General features: G+C 41.1%; 1 protein-coding gene across 1 annotated transcript; it reads left to right on the forward strand.

Moving 5' to 3' along the window:
• The first annotated feature begins 81 nt into the window (after positions 1-81).
• Positions 82-22,415, forward strand: Dnaja2 (DnaJ heat shock protein family (Hsp40) member A2). The gene is made up of 9 exons (XM_041650192.1): positions 82-271; positions 1,499-1,558; positions 2,245-2,468; positions 11,835-11,915; positions 12,140-12,273; positions 14,139-14,335; positions 20,548-20,692; positions 21,000-21,127; positions 21,636-22,415. The coding sequence occupies exons 1-9, from the start codon at positions 194-196 to the stop codon at positions 21,825-21,827; spliced, it is 1,239 nt and encodes a 412-aa protein (XP_041506126.1). The 5' UTR covers positions 82-193; the 3' UTR covers positions 21,828-22,415.
• The last annotated feature ends 325 nt before the right edge of the window (positions 22,416-22,740 follow it).

Genomic DNA, 22,740 nt, shown 5'->3' on the forward strand with positions numbered 1-22,740 from the left:
CCCACCGCCCAACCGCCCCGCCCGGCCCCGGGGGCGGGCCTGTGCGCCTACGTCATGGCGCTGCGCCGGGTCAAAGTTCAGCCCCGCCCGCGTCCCCTCGCCGTCTCCTCGGCCTGCGCCGCCGCCGCTCGTGGTCCGGGTCGCGCTCCTTCCGCTCCGCCGCCTGCTCGCGAGTGCTGCCCGGCAGGCCGCCATGGCGAACGTGGCCGACACGAAGCTGTACGACATCCTGGGCGTCCCTCCCGGCGCCAGCGAGAACGAGCTGAAGAAGGTACTGGAGCGAGCCGGCGGGCGGGCGGGCGGGCGGGGCGAGAGCGCGGGGCCTGCGCGGTCGGGGCGGCCTGAGCCGGGCTGAGGCGCGGTGGTGGCGGCGGGGGCGCAGTCGGATCGGCTGACCTTGGGCCTCCGCCCGTCCGCCCTCCCTGCGCCGACGCGGCCCGCCAGCCCGGCGCCCCGGGCCACCCGGAAAAACAGGTCGGACCACGGTGCCCGCGCCGCCCGGCCGGCGAGGAGCTGACCGCCGGCGCCGGTGTGGGGCTGAGGGCCGCAGTCGCCGGCGCCGAAGCTCCTCCCTCCGCCTCACTCGCCCGGCAGCCGGAGCGGCGTGGGTCTGTTTGGGAGCATTGTTCTGTGGGCAGGTGATCCAAATACCCGGTGGCAGCTTCGGAGATGAGTCGTGTGTCCCAGCCAAACACCTGAGTGTGCACTCACTAAAAATAAGACACATCGCATTGTTGTCCTTTGTATCGGTCCAGAATCATCTCTGGACTTCAGAGCATTGAACGTCTTGATAAAGTCCCGCAGCATCTTCTCTGGCTGTCGGTACCGAATCTGAATGTGTAAACCTAGAAAAACGAGGCTGTCCCGTAAGCAGTGGGACTGGTAAAGTCCGAAGTAAAATAGACTTCCTGTTACCCTACCGGAAATGGTAGGCTGTGTTATATAATTCATGAGTCTGTGTGAAGACTTAAATGGTGCATGCTCAAATCGCTTAATTGAGAGTATGTAGTTTCACTACCACCTAGGACCTCAATCAACCCACCATGTGCTAGTAGAACATCACCTAGGACGGTCTGGATTTTTTCTTCCTGTTAGAGGGCAGGCAAGAGCCAGCACGGGCAGGGGTGCTTCTACCCTGGCTTAATTTGTGTAAGTGCCTGGGTTTCTGTAAAATGTAGTCGCTTAATGTGGAATTTGTTAGGTTATTGCAGTCTTGGTCTGTTTATGACCATATTTGAGAATAGTGAATGAACAAGGAATCATGTTCCAGCGTCTTTGTAGTTTTGTTTTATATTTTTCTTCAGTATAATCTCTTTTTCAACAGTAACTTATTTTGTCTTGGTACATTATTAGCAAGTAAGCAGTATTGAGGTGGAAAATATCAAATAGTTCTGACAACTAAGTGGCATTTTTGGAAGACTGTAACGTTAGAACGTTGCGTTAAGTGAATTTCTTAAATTGTTGTCTGTGTGTAACTTTTTAAAATCTCTTTTTGAAGGCATACAGAAAGTTAGCCAAAGAATACCATCCTGATAAGAATCCGAATGCTGGAGACAAAGTGAGTTCTTTGAAGTTTTATTCTTGGGGTTTTAGTTTTAAACTGAATTTAAAATAAATCACCCTCTCAGAAACAAGGAATGTAGTAGGGGGAAAATCCATTTATGCCTACAGAGCAAAACTTTTGTGTTATTATTTTAACTTATTTGAAAATGCCATAATGAAACCTGATGCCTATAATATTCTTTAGAAATAAGAAAAATTAGCCAGTGAAGATGGTGATGGTGGTAGCCCATGCTTTTAATCCCCGCACTCTGGATGCAGAGGCAGGTGGATCTTAGTTCAAGGCTGTCCTGGTCAGAGCAAGTTCCAGGACAGCAAGGAGCTGTATAGAGAAACCATGTCTCTGAGGGGGTGGGGGGAGAGAGAGAGAGGTTCCAGCTATTGAGATATCGCACAGCCTGAGCTTGATCCACAGAAGAAGGGAAGTTGTCTTTCCACCTCCGCACATGCTCCAACACTCTCACAGTTCATATACAATAATGATGATAACTTTTAGAAGAATATTTCGGTTTTACAGTGAGAATTATTAAGATTTTGAGCAATAAGTGATAAAGAGAACCAAAATGAAATCAAAGGTAACTTGAAGCTTTTTATTAGAATAAATGGATTCTGAGTTTCTGAAGTCTTTTTTACATTCTTGTGCTTAAAAATCCAATTGTTTTCATTCTTACTTTTCCCTTATAGTTTAAAGAAATAAGTTTTGCATATGAAGTATTGTCAAATCCAGAGAAGCGAGAGCTCTATGACAGATATGGAGAACAAGGTCTGCGGGAAGGTAGCGGCGGAGGCGGTGGCATGGATGATATTTTCTCACATATTTTTGGTGGAGGATTGTTTGGCTTCATGGGCAATCAGAGTAGAAGTCGAAATGGCAGGAGAAGAGGCGAGGACATGATGCATCCACTGAAGTGAGTCTTGTTTTTAAATGAGGTGCTTTTCCAAGTGGTGATCACAGAGCTCAGTTGCTATAGAATGGTTCATTTATTTTAAAATTTTTACTGTGTTCTCATTAAGTGACTAAGTAAAATTGTTAATTGAATGTATTTTACTTCAGAGCTTACAGGATGGAGGAGGTGCTCTAGAAATGTAGGTCAGTTGGTAAAGTGCTTAACTCACACCCAAAATTCTGGATTTGATTCTGGGTGGTGTGTAATAAACCAGGTGTGGTCTTTATCTATAATTACAGCACTGCGGGGCGGGGGGGGGGGGGGGTGGAGGCAAGAGGATCAGGAGTTCCAAGTCATATGCTCAGCTGAGGATACATGGAAGCCTATCACAACAAAACAGCCAGGATCTTAAAGAATAGTTGATGTTTACTGAGATTTGTTTTTTACATTGTTGAGGTTGATTGTAACTATAGGATTTAAAATTTCAAGTGTGAAGATTATATTCTTTGAAGTATTTAAATCCAAGCTTTAAAAAGAATGGTTGTTTGCTTAGATTATTTACATGGTAAAGTCCCTCATTACTTGATCCTCAACACTAACTCTAAGTTGGTTTCCATGGAGCCTACTGGCTGCCAGCCTGGCATTAACCTGCCAACATACAAATAGTGTGGACCTTGATTGTGAACTAAGACTCCACGGGTCAGCTACAAACTGAAAATAGCCATTTCACTTTAGTTTGTTAAGGTTTTCATGAACAATGGTTTTAGTAACAAATGCTAGAGACTGAATGGAGAGAGCGCATGCACGTGCTGTGTGGCATGCTTACAAGGTCTCATGTAGTCCAGGCCGATTATGAGTTTGTTTCTGGTATCTGCTTCTACCTCTGAAGTGTTGGGATAACTGGGGTGTATGATCGTGTCTGATTCTCGGTTTATTTAAAATATTTCAGTTATGGTTTTTGTTATTATGGGGATCATGTGCTTCCTGTAGTTGCACTATAGTGCACACATGGAGGTCAGAGGACAAATTGAGTTGGTTCTTTTCTTCACCGTATGGGTTTCAGGGATTGAACTCAGGGAGGCAGGCTTGGTGATAAGTGCCTTTATCCATAGCTGTCTCACTAGTCTTGAGTTTTTGTTTGTTTAGATTTATCTATTTGATTTTGAAGTGTTTTGCTTGCCTATCTGTATGCTTGTGCACCACACGAGTGCCTGGTGCCCAGGGAGTTCAGAAGAGAGTGTCAGGTCCCCTAGAGCTAGAGTGACAGGTGGTTGTGAGCTGCCAGGTGGGTGCTAGAAATCGAAACACAGGTCCTTGGTAAGAATAAGCTCTCCAGCCCCACTGTATCTGTCTTTTTTAATACAAGTGCTGGGGGATTGAACCCAGATACTAATGCCTGTGCTGTGTAGACACATAACGAATTGATCTGTCTTCAGAGCCCCCACTTTTTTTTCCTCTACTAACACCACCATACCTGCCTATTGACGTTCTTCTGGGTCCTTTGATTTCATTTCATGATGATTAATCACTCATCTTTTATGTGCTGTACAGGGGCCTATAATATTGTTGCTGTGCATTTGTTTGTATACAGTTTTATCTCTCTTTGGCAGATTCCCAGCCAACCATCCATGGCTTTATTTCTTTTTTGAGGCAGAGTATCATACTGGCCAGGGCTGTCCTTGACTTCACAGGTACTATTCCTGAGTTAACATCCATATTTTGAAGCTGATTTTAAAAAACAAACAACAACTAAAAACCAAACATTTAGTTTGCTTTATAGAGGAATTTAAGCCTCACTGGAGAGTGCCAATGCTGTCAAATCATTCAAATCATTACTTGTAGGATATTTTACACTTCTGGCATTTTGAGGGGCCCAACACCCAAATAAATCGCATGGAGGCTTATTATTACTTATGAATGCCTGGCCTTAGTGTGGCTTGTTTCTTGCCAGCTTCTCTTAAATTATGCCAACTACCTTTTGCTTGTGGGCTTTAATCTTTATTTCTGTATACCTTACTTTACTTCTTTCTCCATGGCTTGCTGTGTAGCCGGTTGGCTGGCCCCTGATGTCCTTCTCTCCTTTTTCTCTTGTTCCTGTGTCTCTATACTCTCTGCCTACTAGCCCTGTCTATCCTTGCTTCTGCCTCGCTGTTGGCCATTTGTCTCTTTATTAGGACCACCAGGTGTTTTAGGCAAGGAATCACAGCTTTACACTTAATCAAATGCAGCCTAAACAAAAGTAACACGCCAGAAATTAATATTCCCCAATGCTTCCTTTTTCTTTCTAAAAAAATGAAGTTTTAACTTTAACATAGTAAAACTGTACACAATAAGAACAATTATCAAAGATTACATTCATAATGTACCAAATTTCAGTTCATTTGTTGTATAGTAAATTTAAAGTACTTCGTTATCTATCCTATCTTAATAAATCCAAAATTTTATTCATAACTTACTTGCTATCATATCTAAGAAAAACTACATCTATCACTAGTCTTCAACTCCATCAAAGACATCAGAGGGATATAATAGTATTTAAATAAACAAAAAGTGCATTGCAAATGACTTCCAAAAACTGCAGAAGTAAAAGTGACATCTGATTGCTTGGATAGTCAACCTAAAGTTCCTTTGCCACATAGGGTCATCCATTTCAGCCTGCAGGCCATACTATCTGGCAGACTTTTCAGTAAAGCAGGAAATTTGAAAGACTGTCCTGCCATATTGTCAGTTTGTCAGTCACTTTTCTTTTGGACCTGCAGAATGCCTGGCAGTTTCTTCTGTGAATCAGGAACCCTGAATGACCATCCTGCCTTGTTTTGGCAAAATTTGCAGGCAGTCACTTCCCTGTGGGTCCTGCATATCCAGTTTATACAACAGACAGTGAAGCAGTCTAGGCAAGAGCAATTTTTTGCCCAAAAGGCTAGCCTTGCCACATTAAAAGCAAAATCCATAAGGAGTTTCTTCGATGCCCATCATCTCTGAAATACGTTGGTGCTGCTAGGAGCAGATATCGCTATTCATGAAAAGCCCTAAATTAACAGACATTTTAAATGCTGTATCCTGTAGGTCCTTTGAAATATTTGAAGATCATCTATCTGAAATATATCTCTGTATGATATAGAAAACATACCTAACATATCTACAGATTTGATTGTTATAGATGATTATAGATGTTATAGATGATTAACTACTGACCTGTGTTTTTTGATTATCCTAAATCATAATAGTTTTCAAAAACTAGAATTTTACCTGACATTTTTAAATGAACTGCATAGGTACAATACCTTAAACAAGATCAGAAGCATATTACAGTATTATAACAAAAATAACCTTAAATTGGTATCAATACACAAAAATCTTTTAAACAAGAGTAAAAACATATACACAGTGTAACAAGTTTGACTTTGAATTTATATCCATATACTAAAGTCATATACCATATACCAAGACAAAATATCTGAGAGTACTTGGTTTTTCTTTTTCTTTTTTTTCCCTATATTCCCCTAAATTATAACAAACATCAATGACCCACAAAATAGCCAATAGCTTCCCACATCCCACTCTTGGAAATGTGATTGTTTTCTCTAGTCTGCTTCCTGTTGAATGTGGGTGAAGTATTTTTAGGGTCCCAGAGAGAAAATTTGGGATAATGGCCAAGTTTTGGAAAGAGCAGTTATAATCTTTGTTGACAAATATCACCTGTCAAGTTTCAGGTTTCCCTTGATCAAATCAGATCCAAATCAACGTGGAATGAATCCACAGCCTCTTGTTTCCTTTAGAAACAAAAGCAAAACCTTCTCCAAAGCATTTTTGCTTTCCACTTGAGAAGTACATTTCTTAACTTTTAAAAGTTTTTGTTTTTTGACATTTTTAAAGTATCGAGGCTCATTTATTTCTACAGTCCCTCTCTCCCTCTTTCAATTCCAGGTCTCTTAGCAGCTGTCCTTTGCTTTTCAGCAATCAAAAAGTTCAAAATCAACACAGTACTCTACAGGATCCAGACTCCCTGTGTGTTTCCAATCTTTACGTGGCTCTTTTTCTTTTACATTATTTTAACTGTCTCTGTAAAGACTTTATTTTACTTTTTAAAAACTTACTTTCTGTATGTGTCTGTACCCATTTTCTTTTTTTTTAATTCTACATAAAACACACTGGAGCCTGTTTTAGAGGTGTTCCTCTCCCTTCTGGACCTCTTTCACTGCATATCTTTTAGCCTTTTTTTGACCGCAGGAGCAAACTTTAGACTGTTGAACTACACCTGTGTGCTCTAGTAGCTGACTCCGCCCACTCTGGGTTGGGTTGTGAAAGCCCAGCTCAAAACTTGCAGCCAGGTTGGAGGTACATGACCAGAAACTGCATTCAACCTTTCTAGAGCTCTAGAATGCTGATATGTGTGCTGTGGCAGGCATTTTTACTTTGTTTTTTTGTTATTTCTTTCCATACTGGCTGCTCTAGGACTTGCCAGCAGGCACAAATTCTTAAAGGAACCACATTTTTTTTTCCTTCAGCTTTCTTAGGCTCTAGATGGATTTTTCGAACCCTATGATGGAATGCCAAAATGTTGTAGGCTGTTTTACTCTTTTGACTTTTTGAGGGACCCAACACCCAAATAAATCACACAGAGGCTTATTATTGCTTAAGAATGCCTGGCCTTAGCATGGCTTGCTTCTTGCCAGCTTTTCTTATCTTAAATTATCCCAACTACCTTTTGCCTCTGAGCTTTTATCTTTATTTATGTGTACCTTACTTTACTTCTTTCTCCATGGCTTGCTGTGTAGCTGGTTGGCTGGCCCCTGATGTCCTTCTCTCTTTTTTCTCTTGTTCTTCTTTCTGTCTTTATCGTCTCTGTCTGCTAGCCCCGCCTATCCTTACTTCTGCCTTGCTATTGGCCATACATCTCTTAATTAGGACCATTTAGACAGGCAAGAATCACAAATGCAACATAAACAAAAGTAACACACCTGAAAATAATATTTCCCAAAAGTTACTCTTTCTCTCTCCTTGTTTTGTAAGACTCAAGACATAGATCAGTATATCATTAAATTCGGTGTGATGGTGTGTTGTTGATAATTTTTCGTTCATAAGTGGATTTTAACATGTTTATTGTGTGCACACAAACCAGGGAGAGGGTGTGAAGGTCAGAGGATGACTTGTGGGAGTTGGTTCTCTCCTACCATGATTGAACTTAGGTCACCAGCAAGTGCTGAGCCATCTTGCCCTCCTGTAATTGTTTCTTTATACTGCCTACAATATAGGAAAGTTTGAGCTTAAAGTAACACTTTTGTTACCAGCTGAGCGTTGGTGGCCCGCTTGGGAAGGCAGAGGCAAGCAAATCTCTGAGTTCAAGGCCTACCTGGTCTACAAGAGTTTGTTCCAGGACAGCTAGTACTATTATTCAGAGAAACCCTGTCTCAAAAAAAAGAAAAAAGAAAGGTTGAACATCACAAAATGATGTGCCTTGGAGAAAGATTTTGAACTATTTGTTCCTTTACCTAAATTCAAGGGATTTAAAATAGTAAGGAAGGCTTAAGTCTGGTTGTACATAGATGAGTGGCAGAGCACCTGCTTAGCATATGTGAGGTCCTGGATTCACCCTCAGGAGCATGGGAGAAAAAAGATTTTAGAACACAAGAATAGCCAGGTGTGATTGCTCACACCTTTAATCCCAGCACTAAGGACAAAGGGACAAGCGGATCTCTTGAGTTTGATACCAACCTGGTCTACACAGCCAGAGCCAGATCCAAACAAACCAATCAGCACACACACAAGAGTATTATTAAACTATAATATAGATGGGTGGTATTGGTAAATAATTTTTAGAATTTCTTTTGCAATTTCATACACAAATGATTGTTCTATTACCTTTTCTTATACCTTCCCTCCCAGCTGAACAACTCTTTCTTCCCAACAAGCCCCTCCCACTTTCTTGTCTGCTCCTCTCTCGGTCCTTTGTATTTAATTATAGTTTCCTGCACGAACAGGGATGGTGGGTTATTTATTTGAACAAGGGCAACTTACCATTGGCAACATTGCTAAGAATATAAGTCCCCTCCCTCAGCAACCAATAACTCCTTAGGGAGGGGTGGGACTTTTGTTTTTTGAAGTTAGTTTGGAAATTGAATTGTGTCTTTTTAAGTTTTGTATGTACATATACACACGTGTCCATATAGTTTATTTGGTTTAACTTTGCTGGCCTAGAATTTGGTATGTAGAAAACGCTGGCTTTGGACTTTTGACAGTTTGCCTGTCTCAGTATTGACATTATAGGTATGCACTGCCACACCTGACAAATACACTTTTCAAATTTATTTATTTACTTATTTGTTTTTTTGGGACAATTTGTAGCTTTTGGAGTCTGTCCTGGAACTAGCTCTTGTAGACCAGGTTGGCCTTGAACTCCTAGAGATCCACCTGTCTCTGCCTCACGAGTGCTGGGATTAAAGGTGCTGCACCGCCACCACTGCACAGCAAATTGTTATATTTTAAAGAAATGTTTTTTTTTTTACCTTTAAAAAAATTATTTAGACAAACACATAGGCATCCTCAGGAATATTAACCTTCATCAGGCGATGAAAGGAGACAGAGACAGAGACCCACACGGGAGCACCGGACAGAAATCTCAAGGTCCAAATCAGGAGCAGAAGGAGACGGAGCACGAGCAAGGAACTCAGGACCACGAGGGGTGCACCCACACACTAAGACAATGGGGATGTTCTATTGGGATCTCACCAAGGCCACCTGGCCTAGGTCTGAAAAAACATGGGATAAATCCGGACTAGCTGAACATAGCGGACAATGAGGAATACTGAGAATTCAAGAACAATTGCAGTGGGTTTTTGATCCTACTGCACGTACTGGCTTTGTGGGAGCCTAGGCAGTTTGGATGCTCACCGTACGAGACCTGGATAGAGGTGGGCAGTCCTTGGGCTTCCCACAGGTCAGGGAACCCTGATTGCTCTTCGAGCAGATGAGGGAGGGGGAATTGATCGGGGGAGGGGGAGGGAAATGGGAAGCGGTTGTGGGGACGAGGCAGAAATCCTTAATAAATAAATAAATAAATAAATTAAAAAAATAAAAAAAAATTATTTAACTTTATTTTGTATGCATTGGTGTGAAGGTGTCTGATCCCTTGAAATTGGAGTTAGAGACAGTTGTCAGTTTCCATGTGGTTGATTGGAATTGAACCTGGGTCCTCTTAAAGAGCAACCAGTGCTTTTAACCGCTGAGCCATCTCTCCAGCCCCATTTATTACTTTTTAAAAATGTGTTTTGAGGGGCTGGAGAGATGGCTCAGCAGTTAAGAGCACTGCCTGCTCTTCCAAAGGTCCTGAGTTCAGTTCCCAGCAACCACATGGTGGCTCACAACCATCTGTAATGAGATCTGGTGCCCTCTTCTGGCCTGTAGACAGAATACTGAGAATACTGTATATAATAAATAAATCTTTAAAAAAAAATGTGTTTTGATGTTTTGCCTGCATGTATGTCTGTGAGTGCCCATGGAGGCCAGAAGAGGGTGTTGAATCTTCTGGAATTATAGTCACAGACAGTTATTCACCATGTGGGTGCTTGGAACTGAACCCAGGTTCTCTGAAAGAATAGCAAGTAACTTGGTTGAATCTTCTCTAGCCTTCATGTATATTTTTAAAACCCCTTTTTTTTTTCCCTGTACCACTTTTTTGAGGTGTGAATATATAAAATATTGTGTACGTTTGAATTTACAGCCGACTGGTACTTTTTAATTTTGCTTTTTGCCTTTTTAGTTAGATACTTTGAAGATACATTAAAAAATGTTCATGGCCACCATGCCAGTGTTCATCATGAACACCAAAGTGCCCTTGCCTCCATGTCAGAGGGCCTCCTCTTCGCTCACCCAGCAGCTGCTACAGGCCACCAGCAAGCTGACCCAGTACATCACAGTGCTTTTGGCCAGTCCTGTAGCAAGCTGCTATATGACCTAGTGGCCTGATGGCGTGTGCATCAGCTCAGACCAGATCTAAATCAGCTGTGTGACTTGAACTTGTCTAACCAGGTCTGCAGTGCTTCTGTCTTCACTTGAGTACTGGTCTGACTTATCTGGACTGCCATTCTTGGAGCCTTGCTGCATACAGTGTTCTGTGTTCATCTACCCATAGTGACGTCCACCTCCTAGCCAGCAGAAGTTAATTGTTTAGAGACCAAAATTAATAAGCAAATAAAAGTTGTTCAGATATACAGTATTTATTATGATTTGGCAGAATCTTTAGAAACTGAAAAAATTAAGTTTCTCTGAAGCTATGTTCTTTCCCTCTCTGCAATAGTGAGTAGCTTTTTAAACATAAACAATTAAGTGCCTCTTTTTAAGAAATTCTGTGTATGGGTATTTGTTTGCATACATGTCTGTGTACCACATGTATCTTAAGCCTGTGGAGGTAAGCAGAGAGTCAATTGTCCTGGAACCAGAGTTACAGACAGTTGTGAGCCTCCATGTGGTTGCTGGGAATTGAATACAGGTCCTCTGAAAGAGCAGCAGTGCTCTTAGCCACTGAGCCATCTCTTCAGCTCCCTAAGTGCCTATTTTAAGCTATAATATACATTTAATTGTAATATAACTATGCATTGTAATCTAATACATATTAGATTACAAATGTAATGTAATTATCTATAGCTTGCCCCCTCCCCTCCAACAATAAAGCTCTGGCTTTGGTCAAGTTAGTTAACTTCTCCTTGTTTCAGTTATATCACATAAAACTGGATGATAATTACAATTAGTAGCTAGGGATGCAGCTTAATTGCTTTAGTGCGTGTCTGATACAGATGAGTCCCTGGGCTTCCTTTGTTCCATATAAAACTGGGCAAGATGGTATGTGACTGTAATCTAGCACTTTGGAAGTAGAGGCATGGATATCCATTAAGTTCAAGGTGATTTTTGGCTGCATTTTGAAGCCATTATGAACCATAAAGTCCTGTCTTTATAGTGTTATTGATGACTTGCAGCAAGTTGCTAGCTAGGTCAGCCCTGTAGGTTCAAGAATTTAATTTTTTTTTTTCCTGGTCGATGGTAGCACACATTTTTAATCCTAGTTACTCAGGAGGCAGGGACAGGTGGACCTCTGAATTTCAGGCCAGCCTGGTCTACAGAGCAAGTTCCAGGGGCAGCTACACAGATAGTCCCTGCCTGTAAGTATGTGTATACCAGTGCCTGAGAAAACTGGAGATGAGTTACAGGTGGTTCCAGTGTGCGGTTGAGAAACTTGCCTCTGAAGAGCAAATACACCACGTGTTTTATCCAAATTCATAAAGATTTTCTTGGATTCTATCTTAAAAAGTCAGTGAAATTTGGTCTGTAAGCTCTATATATCTTTTAAAAATATTGGCAAAATTTGGTTGAACCATGTTCTTTTTTCTGCAGAGTTTCTTTAGAAGACTTGTATAATGGCAAGACAACCAAACTACAACTTAGCAAGAATGTGCTCTGTAGCGCATGCAGTGGGTAAGTGTGCTGTTGCTTAGGCAGGCTGTCTGCTTTTTGAGTGGCATGCTCAAAATCTATACCAGGTAACATATTCTTCATTTAAATTAATATGCAGCCGGGCATTTTCTGTTTCCTCTAAAAACCCTTTCAAGTGGTTACACTGGGGAGTGAGAAAGCACAGTTTGTTATGTTTGAATGACTAGTGGTTTGCAGACAAAGTGTGACTTATACTTTTGCTTTAGCCAAGGTGGAAAGTCTGGAGCTGTTCAGAAATGCAGTGCTTGTCGGGGTCGAGGTGTGCGCATTATGATCAGACAGCTGGCTCCAGGAATGGTGCAGCAGATGCAGTCTGTGTGCTCTGATTGCAATGGAGAAGGTAAATGTACCAGTGTTTTCATTGCTTTTATAATAGAATATGTTGGGAACATAGAAGTTGGAAACGTTTACAATTTTACTAAGTATGCTTATATTCATTTTATTCTAAAAATGATATCTAACAGAAGATTGGCAATTATTATACCATTACTGTTTGAGCATAGTATCTCTAACCTAGGCCGACCTTAAACTGTGTATTCAAGGATGATCTTGAATTCTTAATCTGCCTTTACCTCTGAAGTGCTGAGGTATTGTTCCAACCCAGCTGAAATGAATCTTTATCACCTAACTTGTAGAACTTCAGGGGCATTCTAAAAAGTCCTAAATCAAGTTCTAAATCTATTTTTAATAGTTTGATTTTTAAATTAAGTTGCTTTAATAAGGAAAGGAGAGACGTGTCTAGTGTAACTAAGAAATTAAGTTTTTAATTAGATTAATTTATGTGGTAGAATTTTTCCTTACCAGCATTGGAAAGTAAACCCAAGTCCATGAGGGTGCTTGGCAAGTACTGAACACTAGCCCTCATTCTGACTAATTACATTACTATGCTTACCCAAGCCCTGGGACGGGGAATTAAACCTAGGGTTCTTAACCATTGAGCCACACTCCCAGCCTTTCCCTTGGCTAATTGTTAGTATAGTTGTAGAACTCTCTTTCCCAAATTCTTGGAGGTGATAATTTTCAGAAGGTATATATTGGGCTAAGGTAATAACTTAGTTGGTAAAGTGCCTGCCTCGCTAGCATGAGGACCTAGCCCTGGCACATGGCTAACCCATGTTAGAAAAGCAAGTAGTGCAACCTTAAGATCCCCATGTTCAGGAGAGAAGTTGATCCCAAGTGCTCACCAGCTGGCCAGCCTAACCTGCTAACCTCTAGGTGAAAGATTCTGTCATAAAAAGTGGAGTGGAGGACAGCTGAGAAATGATACCTGAGGTTGTCACCCTCCTCGACTGCAAGTTATATTCCTCTGAGGCGTCTCTGCATTGTACCTTGCTAAAATTCCTAGCTTCACTATCAAGAAGCCAAAGTCAGCTGAAACCTAACAGCGAGAAGCAGAGCAGGACAGTGAGTTTCAGTTTTGTCAGTGCGACATAACAAGACTCCTTTTTAAACACAAGTGCGCCAGTGCTCAGTGATTAGAAAACCTTGCCTTTTCCCCCATACATTGTTAGATACTCTGGAGTTCCAATTTCTTATACCATAAGCAAATATTAGAGGGGAATATCTTCAAAAGAAAAACAGTTACCATAACCTTGGTACAGAAGTGTTCAGTGCTCTAGTTGGTTTTGAGAATTTTCAGTTACAGTGAAACTACACAAAAGCAGGATTGGAGGTGGGAGGACAGTCCAGTGGTAGAACCTGTGCAAAGAACCAGCTAATATCTGAGCAAGATTTATTTAGTCTTTTGAAATAAACTTGACTACCAACTTTACAATTCAGTAATAAGTCATCAAGGATATGTGGGGATTGAATGTAGCAAACTTTTAGGTTCACTAACCTCTACTGGGAAGAACAATTAAAGTTTGACTTGGGCTGTCTCTGTCTGATGGTAACCTACTTGGAGTTAGAACTGAAAACTTTTGCAGAAGTGTTTGTAGAAGTTCCAGCACCTGACTGCCCAAACTTCCTTGTTCATTAGTTTTAGGGAATAGAGCCAGGAACTAATGAAATGTCAGGGTGTTTGACTCTGTAATCTTAGGTAGCTGAACCCTTTGGGTGACCTTTAGTAAAAATGTTTTGTCATTTGCAGTAATCATAACCATTGGTGCCCAAAATGTATCTTTTTGAATTAAGGGCACTGTCAAGACTCAGTTTAAGATTGGGGTATTCTTTCTTACTGGAAGCTTGAATGACCTCTCTTTGCAGGAGAAGTCATTAATGAAAAAGACCGCTGTAAAAAATGTGAAGGAAAGAAGGTGATTAAAGAAGTCAAGATTCTTGAAGTTCATGTAGACAAAGGCATGAAACATGGACAGAGAATTACATTCACTGGGGAAGCAGACCAGGCCCCAGGAGTGGAACCTGGAGATATTGTTCTTTTGCTACAGGAAAAAGAACATGAGGTAATTTACTTTTGATTTACTCATTTTTCCCCCCGTTTTTGTTTTATTCAGAATTGATCTTGCTTGTGAAAAATAGGATAAATGCCTTGGAGTGAAACTGAAAACAAATGAAGTTGTTAAGGGAAATGTGACTGAGTTAATCTTTAGCTCACAGTGAGCGTGGCTTACTTAGAGAAATGCCGTCTAATGTCTGTGCCCTGTCATAGGTGGAACTCAGCACTCTGCCCTTAAGTGATCCTATTGTCTCTGCACCTCATTTTCTTTTATGTAAATAAAGCCATTGGACTAGGTAGTGTTAGGCAACATAATTTCACTATAGAGCTCCTTGGATGCATGGTGAGTGGGTAGAGGCTTCACTTCTCGGCACTTCTCCATTAATTTTACTGTACTTGCTACAGTAACCTTGCTGGGGTCAGGGTTTTTTGGTTGTTGTTTTTTGGTTGTTTGTTTGTTTGTTTTTATCTGTTTTATTGGTGTGATGGGAGCATGGGTCTTCCTCATGTCCCAGTATGTATAGAACGACTTTCTGGAGTCACTATTCCCCAGTGGGTTCTGGGGGTCAAACATGTTGTCAGTCTTTGTGGCAAGCACTTTTTATCTTCCGAGCTTTCTAACTGACCCAAGTTTTAGAGATTTAAAACATCTTTTAATTAGTTCCTGATTGAATGTGTATTGGTTATATCTATTATGATTGAGGCAAAATGAACCTGTCTAGCAGTGAGGGTCATTATGTGCTGTTTTTATTCTGATCATACTTCCGTTCTCTGTCCTGTACTGCCATGCTTAGCTCACCTGTAATTTGTAATACCTGGTAGCCCATTTCTATAATCCCAGAACTTAGGAGGCCAAGACAGGAGAGAGCAAGATTGAGGTCAACCAGGGCTACAGGGAGACTCTTCTCAAACAAAATTAATGCCCTACATTGTATCTTGTCTACTTCTGTCCTAAAGAATATGTCTGTGGCTCTTGGTTGATAAAGCTGTTCAGGAAACACGCAGTACTTACATGTGAACACTTGACAGGGTTTGTACTGGAGACTTATTTAAGAGTTCTCTAAACGATTGCACTTAAGTTTTATTTATTTTAGACAGACTTGAATCACTTTGTTTTTCTTGTATACATAGCCTATGTGCAGGGCTGGAGAGATGGCTCAGTGGATAAGAGCACTGACGGCTCTTCCAAAGGACCAGGGATCAAGTCCTAGCACCCACATGGCAGCTCACAACTGTCTGTAACTCCAGTTCCAAGTGATCTGACACCGTCACACAGACATACATGCAGATAAAACATGTAAAATTAAAAAACAAAGACAAATCCTCATTAAGCCAGGCACTGGTTGTTACACCTTTAATTGCAGTCCTCAGGAGACAGAGGCATGCTGATCTCTGAGTTCAAGGCCATCCTGGTCTACAGAGTAAGATCCAGGACTGTTAACACAAAGAAACCCTGTCTTGAAAAACCAAAACAAAAAACATGCTATCCACAGCTGGTTCATGGAGACTAGTGTGGGTTCTTACAATATGGTTGGTGTATTCCTGATAGACCTGGAAAACATGGACTTCTTTCAGAAAGAAGTCAGAGTTGGGTAGCTGTAGGTCCTAAAGATGGCATCAGAGGTGTCCTTGGCAGTGTAGCCATGCAGCCTGTAGCCGCATCCGGTCCAGCTGTCAGCAACAACCTCTTGTGCAGAGGAGCAGAGACAATGCCATGGCCTCCGGGGGCAAGGATGAGGTGCACCACACAGATCCACAGGGCCCATCACCTTGCATAGAATAGTGTAGGGATTTCTAATCTTGATCCCCCTGTAGCCTTGGTTTTGGTCTGCTGGTCAAGTCAAGTTTGCTTCTGCACTGGCATGACCTTTTGAAACCACATCCTTGAGATGCTTGCTGGAGAGTGGGAAGATAGCTCAGAGGTTAAGAGCACTTGCTGCTGTTGTAGAGGAACCTGGTTCAGTTCCCGGCACCCACATATAGCGGCTCAACCTTTTTTAATTCCCGTTTCCAGAGGATCAGATGTCCTCTCTTCAGATCCCTGCATACATGTGGTACACATACATACACAAACACCTAGAAATAAGATTAATGTACTTAGGGCTCTCTAAAGGAACTAAACTTAGAGAATGTGTATGTATGTATAACAAAGATTTATTACAATAACTTAGTCCAGCTAGTCTAACACTAGAAAGGAATCCCAAAGAAGTAGGCTCAAAAGCCAGTGAAGGAATGGGCTTGGCCAGCAAGAGTGAGAACAAGCAAGCAAGGAACAAGCTTCATTCTTTCATGTCCTTTCTATAGGCTGCTAGCAGAAGGTGTGACCCAGACTAGAGGTGGGTCTTTCCATCTCAAAAGATCTGAATTAAAGGTTTATCTTCCCATCTCAAATGATTTAAAAAGAAAAACCTCATCTTTGTGCCCAGCCATTTGGGTTTTAGGCAGTCATGTTGACCACCAAGAGTAGTCATCACAATTAACATAGCATAAATAAAGACAATTGCTAGGTAAAGTTCAGTAATCTCAGATTCTCTGATGGGCAGAGAGGACAAGTAGATCTCTGGGGCTTGATCTTCATGACTTTGACAGGCAGTCAGTCTAGCTTAGTTACAGGATCCACTCATTGTCTTAGGCTTTGCCTCCAAGTGCTCAACAACCCCAGCACTGGATCCTCTGGTAGCCACTGTGACCTCCCAAGCCTTGGTCCATTCACCGTTTGGTTTTTTTTCCCAAGGAAGAAGCTGCAATTTTAAAAGTAAAATCACGTTGAAATTTTAGTGGAGAACAAGGTTATATTGAAAAGCACATTGTAGAAGTTGATCTATCCTCAGAAGATTACAACTTGCTCCCTAGACTGATCTTATGAAGAGGGGTGTTACTGTTTTCTGTTTTTTGGTTTTTTTGTTTTGTTTTGGTTTTTGTTTTGTTTTTGACTTTTCTTTGATATGGCATATTTTAGATGGCTGTAAAATAACAGTTTCCAGAATTCTGCGTTAAGGTCATAAAGGATGAAATATTCATGACTACTTTTTGATAATAAGGTCTGGGTCTTAAATGAAGAAGGTATTAGAAAATGTTCTGTCTCGGGCTGGAGAGATGGCTCAGCGTTTAAGAGCACTGACTGCTCTTCCAGAGGACCTGGGTTCAATTCCCAGCACCCACATGGCAGCTCACAACCATCTGTAACTCCCAAGATCTGACACCCTTACAAAGACACATGCAGGCAAAACACCAATACACATAAATAAATTTTTTAAAAAGGACCACTGTTTTTTTGAAAGAAAGAAAGAAAGAAAATACTCTGTCTCTGAGCCACATCTCCAAGCTCTAAATTTTGTTATTCAAGATTCTTATTTGATGGCTTTTTAGCTACTTACTCATTTATTCAGTATTAGTATCCACAATACCTACAAGACATAAGAAGTGGAAAGCTAACCAGATAGCAATGAGCTATATCGTTAAAAGTAGATTAAACCTCGGTGTTTTGTGGAATAGGTATCACTAGGGTATTAGAGTGTTGTAAATACCTTTAATCTCAATGCTTGGGATTAGAATTGTTGAAAGTGGTATGATCGCATGGAATTGATGGCCTAGGCTAGGAAGTAGTAAAGGGCAGAAGTTAAGAGCAGTCAGTGTAAGCCAAGGGTGAGGTTTACTTTTGGTTTTTTCGAGATAGGGTTTCTCTGTGGCTTTGGAGCCTGTCCTGGAACTAGCTCTGTAGACCAGGCTGGTCTCGAACTCACAGAGATCCGCCTGCCTCTGCCTCCATTGCCCAGCCCAAGGGTGAGGTTTAGACAGCTTAATTCATCTCGCTTGGAAGAAAAAACACAAACCTACTATAGTTTAAACTAGAACATCAGACTTGCTAAGTGTTCAAGAAAAGCATTGGTTAAGTTTTGGGCCTTCTCTCTTTACTCCAAGTAGCTGTCTGAAGAAGATGAGGCCATATTTAGGTTGAGTGGGTGCAGGGCTGAATCCATACACATGTGATTAAAAGCTTTGAGTGTTGTGTCATGTGCATTCATCCTGCTGCGCTGCTCTTCTGTGAGTCTGGTGTCCTTTTGTACAGTGAAAGTGCAGGGTTTTAATTGTGTTCCTCAGTAACTGCTGAATGTTTGTTATGTGGTGCATGGTAACTTTTATTTGTTTAAATGTTAGTGTTAAATTATCAAGTCATTCACACACACACCCCCCCCCAGCCCCTCAAATGACAGCAACCACCATGTTATTTTTTGGTGGTAGTTGCTTTGAGTGCTTTTTGGTGGTGGGGATGAGGGTTTGGTTTGGTTTGGTTTTTCAAGACAGGGTTTCTCTGTATAATAGTTCTGGAACTTGCTCTATAGACCAGGCTGGCCTTGAGCTCATTAAGATCCACCTGCCTCCGCCTCCCACATGCTGGGATTTAAGGCGTGCACCACCACTGCCCAGCTATTTGAACACTTTGATACAAGTACACAGTGTCAGGGCTGGAGTGATGGCTCAGAGGTTAAGAGCACTGACTGCTCTTCTCTTCTAGAGATTCTGAGTTCAATTCCCAGCACCCACATGGTGGCTCACAGCCATCTATAATGAGATCTGGTGCCCTCTTCTGGCCTGTAGGCACACATGGAAGGAATAAATGAATCTTTTTAAAAAAAAAAAAAAAGGAAAGATGTGTGCTACTGCTCCTGGCTCCAGAACACCAAATCTTGGTGACCTTTTCACTACAGTTAATTTTATTTCAACTTAAATTTCAAAATTTAAGTATAGATTTGGCAAGTTTAAGTAAAAATTGCAAGTTGAATATTTTTAAATTGATTTTTTCCCCCACATCAAAGCTCAGGACATTCTCAGCACTTATTCAGTAACGTTTGCAGCGTTGGTGCAGAAACACAACTCAACTCCAAGGGAAGAAGAGACTATTCTGGAGCTAAATGAATGACCATAACCTGTAATATGGATTTAGGTTACAGCAAAACCCATGTTCTAACATCGGAGCAGTAATAGAACAGAGAAAATCATAAGTCAAGGTGCTATCCAAATGCATTGGAGAAAGTAGACAATTACAGCAAAGTACACAACCTCAGCAATAGGCCTCGGAATCTTCTCTCATGACTCCTAGCCTTGGGTTGATAGAAACTATAGTTTTGTTAATAAATTCCAAAAGGTTTTATCTGTAAAGTCAAAGGATGTTAGGTCTGACACAGCAGTGGGCAATTGGCTAATTTGGGGGACTTAGGTAGCCTAAGGTAAATTGTCATCAGGCTTTGAACCTGCAGTGTTCTGGTTGTATCTGAGTCACATCAGCATGTATAGTCTATAAGCATATACTGTAGATGGAATAAGCCAACTTTAGCATTTGCTGTATAATTTACATTAAGCAAGTTTGAATTTTTTAAAGGTGTTTGTTTGTTTGGTGTTGTATTCTGAGATCTGGTTTTTCTGTGTAACAGTACTCACTGCCCTGGAACTCAGTCTGTAGACCAGGTTGGCTTTGAACTCACAGAGTCAACCTGCCTCTGCTTCCTGAGTGCTGGGATTAAAGGCGTGCACCAGTCACTATATCTGTACTAGTTTTTTTTTTTAATTATGTGTATACATGTTTTCTCTGCATGTATGAAAGTGTACTGTATGTGTGCCTGGTGCTCAGTGAGGGTCCGAAGAGGCCCTTGGATCCTCTGAAACTGGTATTATGGATAGTAGTGAGCCACCTTCTGGGTGCTGGGAGCCAAACCTCTGCAAGAGCAGCAAGTAGGCTTTACCACTGACGATCTCCATGCCCAAGTTTGAATTTTAAGTGCAATGGAACTCCATTGTATGTGTAAAGTGCAGAATCGAAGCCACAGCTTTCACAACTGGGCTTTACTGGTTGAGGTTTTTGAACACTGAACTTGGACTTCCTTCTTGCCTCATTGAGACCATGTCTGGGGGACATTCCAGGTTGACTCTGTTCTTTTGAAGCCTGTAGGATCTATTTGGTGTTAGGAAATGGAATACAATGGCAGCAGCAAAAGCACTATTAGGAGCTTCAGCATTTTTCTTAGTAGTCAGCTGTCCTAATAGAAGTTTCTGTCATACCCCTTGAAAATAGCTAGTTTTGCTAATAATAATTTTGGAAATTAGGGACAGTGGCATTTTGGTTCTTCCAAGATTCTGATATTGACTTAAGAAATGTGCAATAGGATGTTATGGGATCGTAATCTTTTTTAAAAATATGTTTTGTTTGTGCTTTTTTTATAGGTGTTCCAGAGAGATGGGAATGATCTGCATATGACGTATAAGATAGGACTTGTTGAAGCTTTATGTGGATTTCAGTTCACATTTAAGCATCTTGATGCTCGTCAGATTGTGGTAAAATATCCTCCTGGCAAAGTAATTGAGCCAGGTAAATGACTTCATCTGATCAGGTTGTTCGTGTATTGTTAAAATTTTTATTTATAGTGGGTAAAAAAAATATTATTGAGGCCGGGACGTGGTGGCGCACGCCTTTAATCCCAGCACTCGGGAGGCAGAGGCAGGCGGATCTCTGTGAGTTCGAGACCAGCCTGGTCTACAAGAGCTAGTTCCAGGACAGGCTCCAAAACCACAGAGAAACCCTGTCTCGAAAAACAAAAAAAAAAAAAAAAAAAAAAAATATTATTGAATACCTTTTGGGTAATGTTCTTACCTAATTTAATTTTTTTTAATAATAGGATGTGTTCGTGTTGTTCGAGGTGAAGGAATGCCGCAGTATCGTAATCCCTTTGAAAAGGGTGATCTTTACATAAAGTTTGATGTGCAGTTTCCTGAAAACAACTGGATCAACCCAGACAAGCTTTCTGTAAGCTGTTTTTGCAGTTCGTCACACAGCTAATATGGATGTCCCTTCTGCTGCTTCTCGCTCTTCCTTGCTTCCTGTGTGCTGCTTTTCTCTTTCTCTTTGTTTTGTTTTATTGTAGGGTTTCTGTCTGCACCCTGGGCTGGCCTACAACTCATGGCAGTTCCTCTGTTTCAGCCTTTTGATTGTTACAGATATAACCAACCATGCCCAGCTTTTTTGAGACTGTCTTCATGCTTGCTTTTTTTAATATTTCCATGGTTGACTTTTTTCTTTATTTTTTTCTGGTCATTCTGAAGATGAAGTTGGCTAATAGAAATGTTTATGGGGCCCATCAGGCTTGTGAGAGTCTTTGAACTCTCTGGAGAGCAGATCCTTCAGATAACATTCTGTTTAGAAGTACCATGGAACATTTCTGCATGTAGTTTTCTAGTGTTTAAATATGGATGTTTATTTTGTGTGACTGTCAGCTACATAATGAGACACAACTCCTGTTCTTTGTTTCCTGAAGGAATTAGAAGATCTACTGCCATCTAGACCAGAAGTTCCTAATGTAATTGGAGAGACAGAAGAAGTGGAGCTTCAGGAATTTGATAGTACTCGAGGCTCTGGAGGTGGTCAGAGGCGTGAAGCCTATAACGATAGCTCTGATGAAGAAAGCAGCAGCCACCATGGACCTGGAGTGCAGTGTGCCCATCAGTAAACTGCAGGCGGCTGCACAGGTGGATTTTCGTTCCACATTATCCGGATAAGCCAGCTGCTGGAGTACCTGATGAGTCCAGATGAACTGACAGACATCTGTTGATCTATGTGTAACTTCTAAATTGGTATAGTATCCACAGAGTGTATAATTTAAACTAACCACGAAGCTTTACATCTTCATTTTGACTGTTCTGTAGCAGAGTAAAGCACTTGAAATAAGACTCCCTTTCACATGTGGGTTATAAGTTTCAGTCCTGGTATCTGCTTGATTTTTATCAGTTTTGTGTAGACTTTATGTTTCATATTTTAAACTCAAATCCAGCATTGTAAAGTTTGTATAATTTGTCCTGAAGCTTTGTGTTTGGCTGCACCTGCATAAGCTGCTACAAATAGAATAAAGAATTCATAGCCTGTATCTATCATTTAGATGCATGGAAAAATGGGCTTTGCACACAATGGGTTTGAAGCTGACTGGGAACAGTAGAAAAGATTACATTAGCCATGGTTGTAAAGTTTTTTGGCTTTTTTTTAAAAAAACCATTTTGTGAAAGGTTTCTGAAACTTGATAATAAAAAGCAGTTGGTGTAAATTATTCTGTGTCACATTTTTAGAAAGAGCCTATTTTGAACTGTAAACAAGTATCCTTACAGTGAGGAGAGGGACTCTGGTTCTGGTTTTAAACAGCCCTTAAAGATCCATTGGTCTGAAGCTTCAGGGCCTGCCGGTTTTATAGTTTGCAAACACTAAAGTTGATTGAAACAGGCTTTATTGATTTCAGTTGATACTCTGTAGCATCAAGAACATCCAAATCAATCATCTAACTCCCAGGTTACCCTGAAAATTGGGACAAGCCCAGGCCTCAGTTATCTTGTACCCCACTTTTTGAAAATAAGGTAATGGCAGATGAATAGTAG

Source organism: Microtus oregoni, unplaced genomic scaffold, assembly GCF_018167655.1.
Source record: "Microtus oregoni isolate MIOR12 unplaced genomic scaffold, Mior012 000004F_ref0000308, whole genome shotgun sequence".
Lineage (NCBI taxonomy): Eukaryota > Metazoa > Chordata > Mammalia > Rodentia > Cricetidae > Microtus > Microtus oregoni.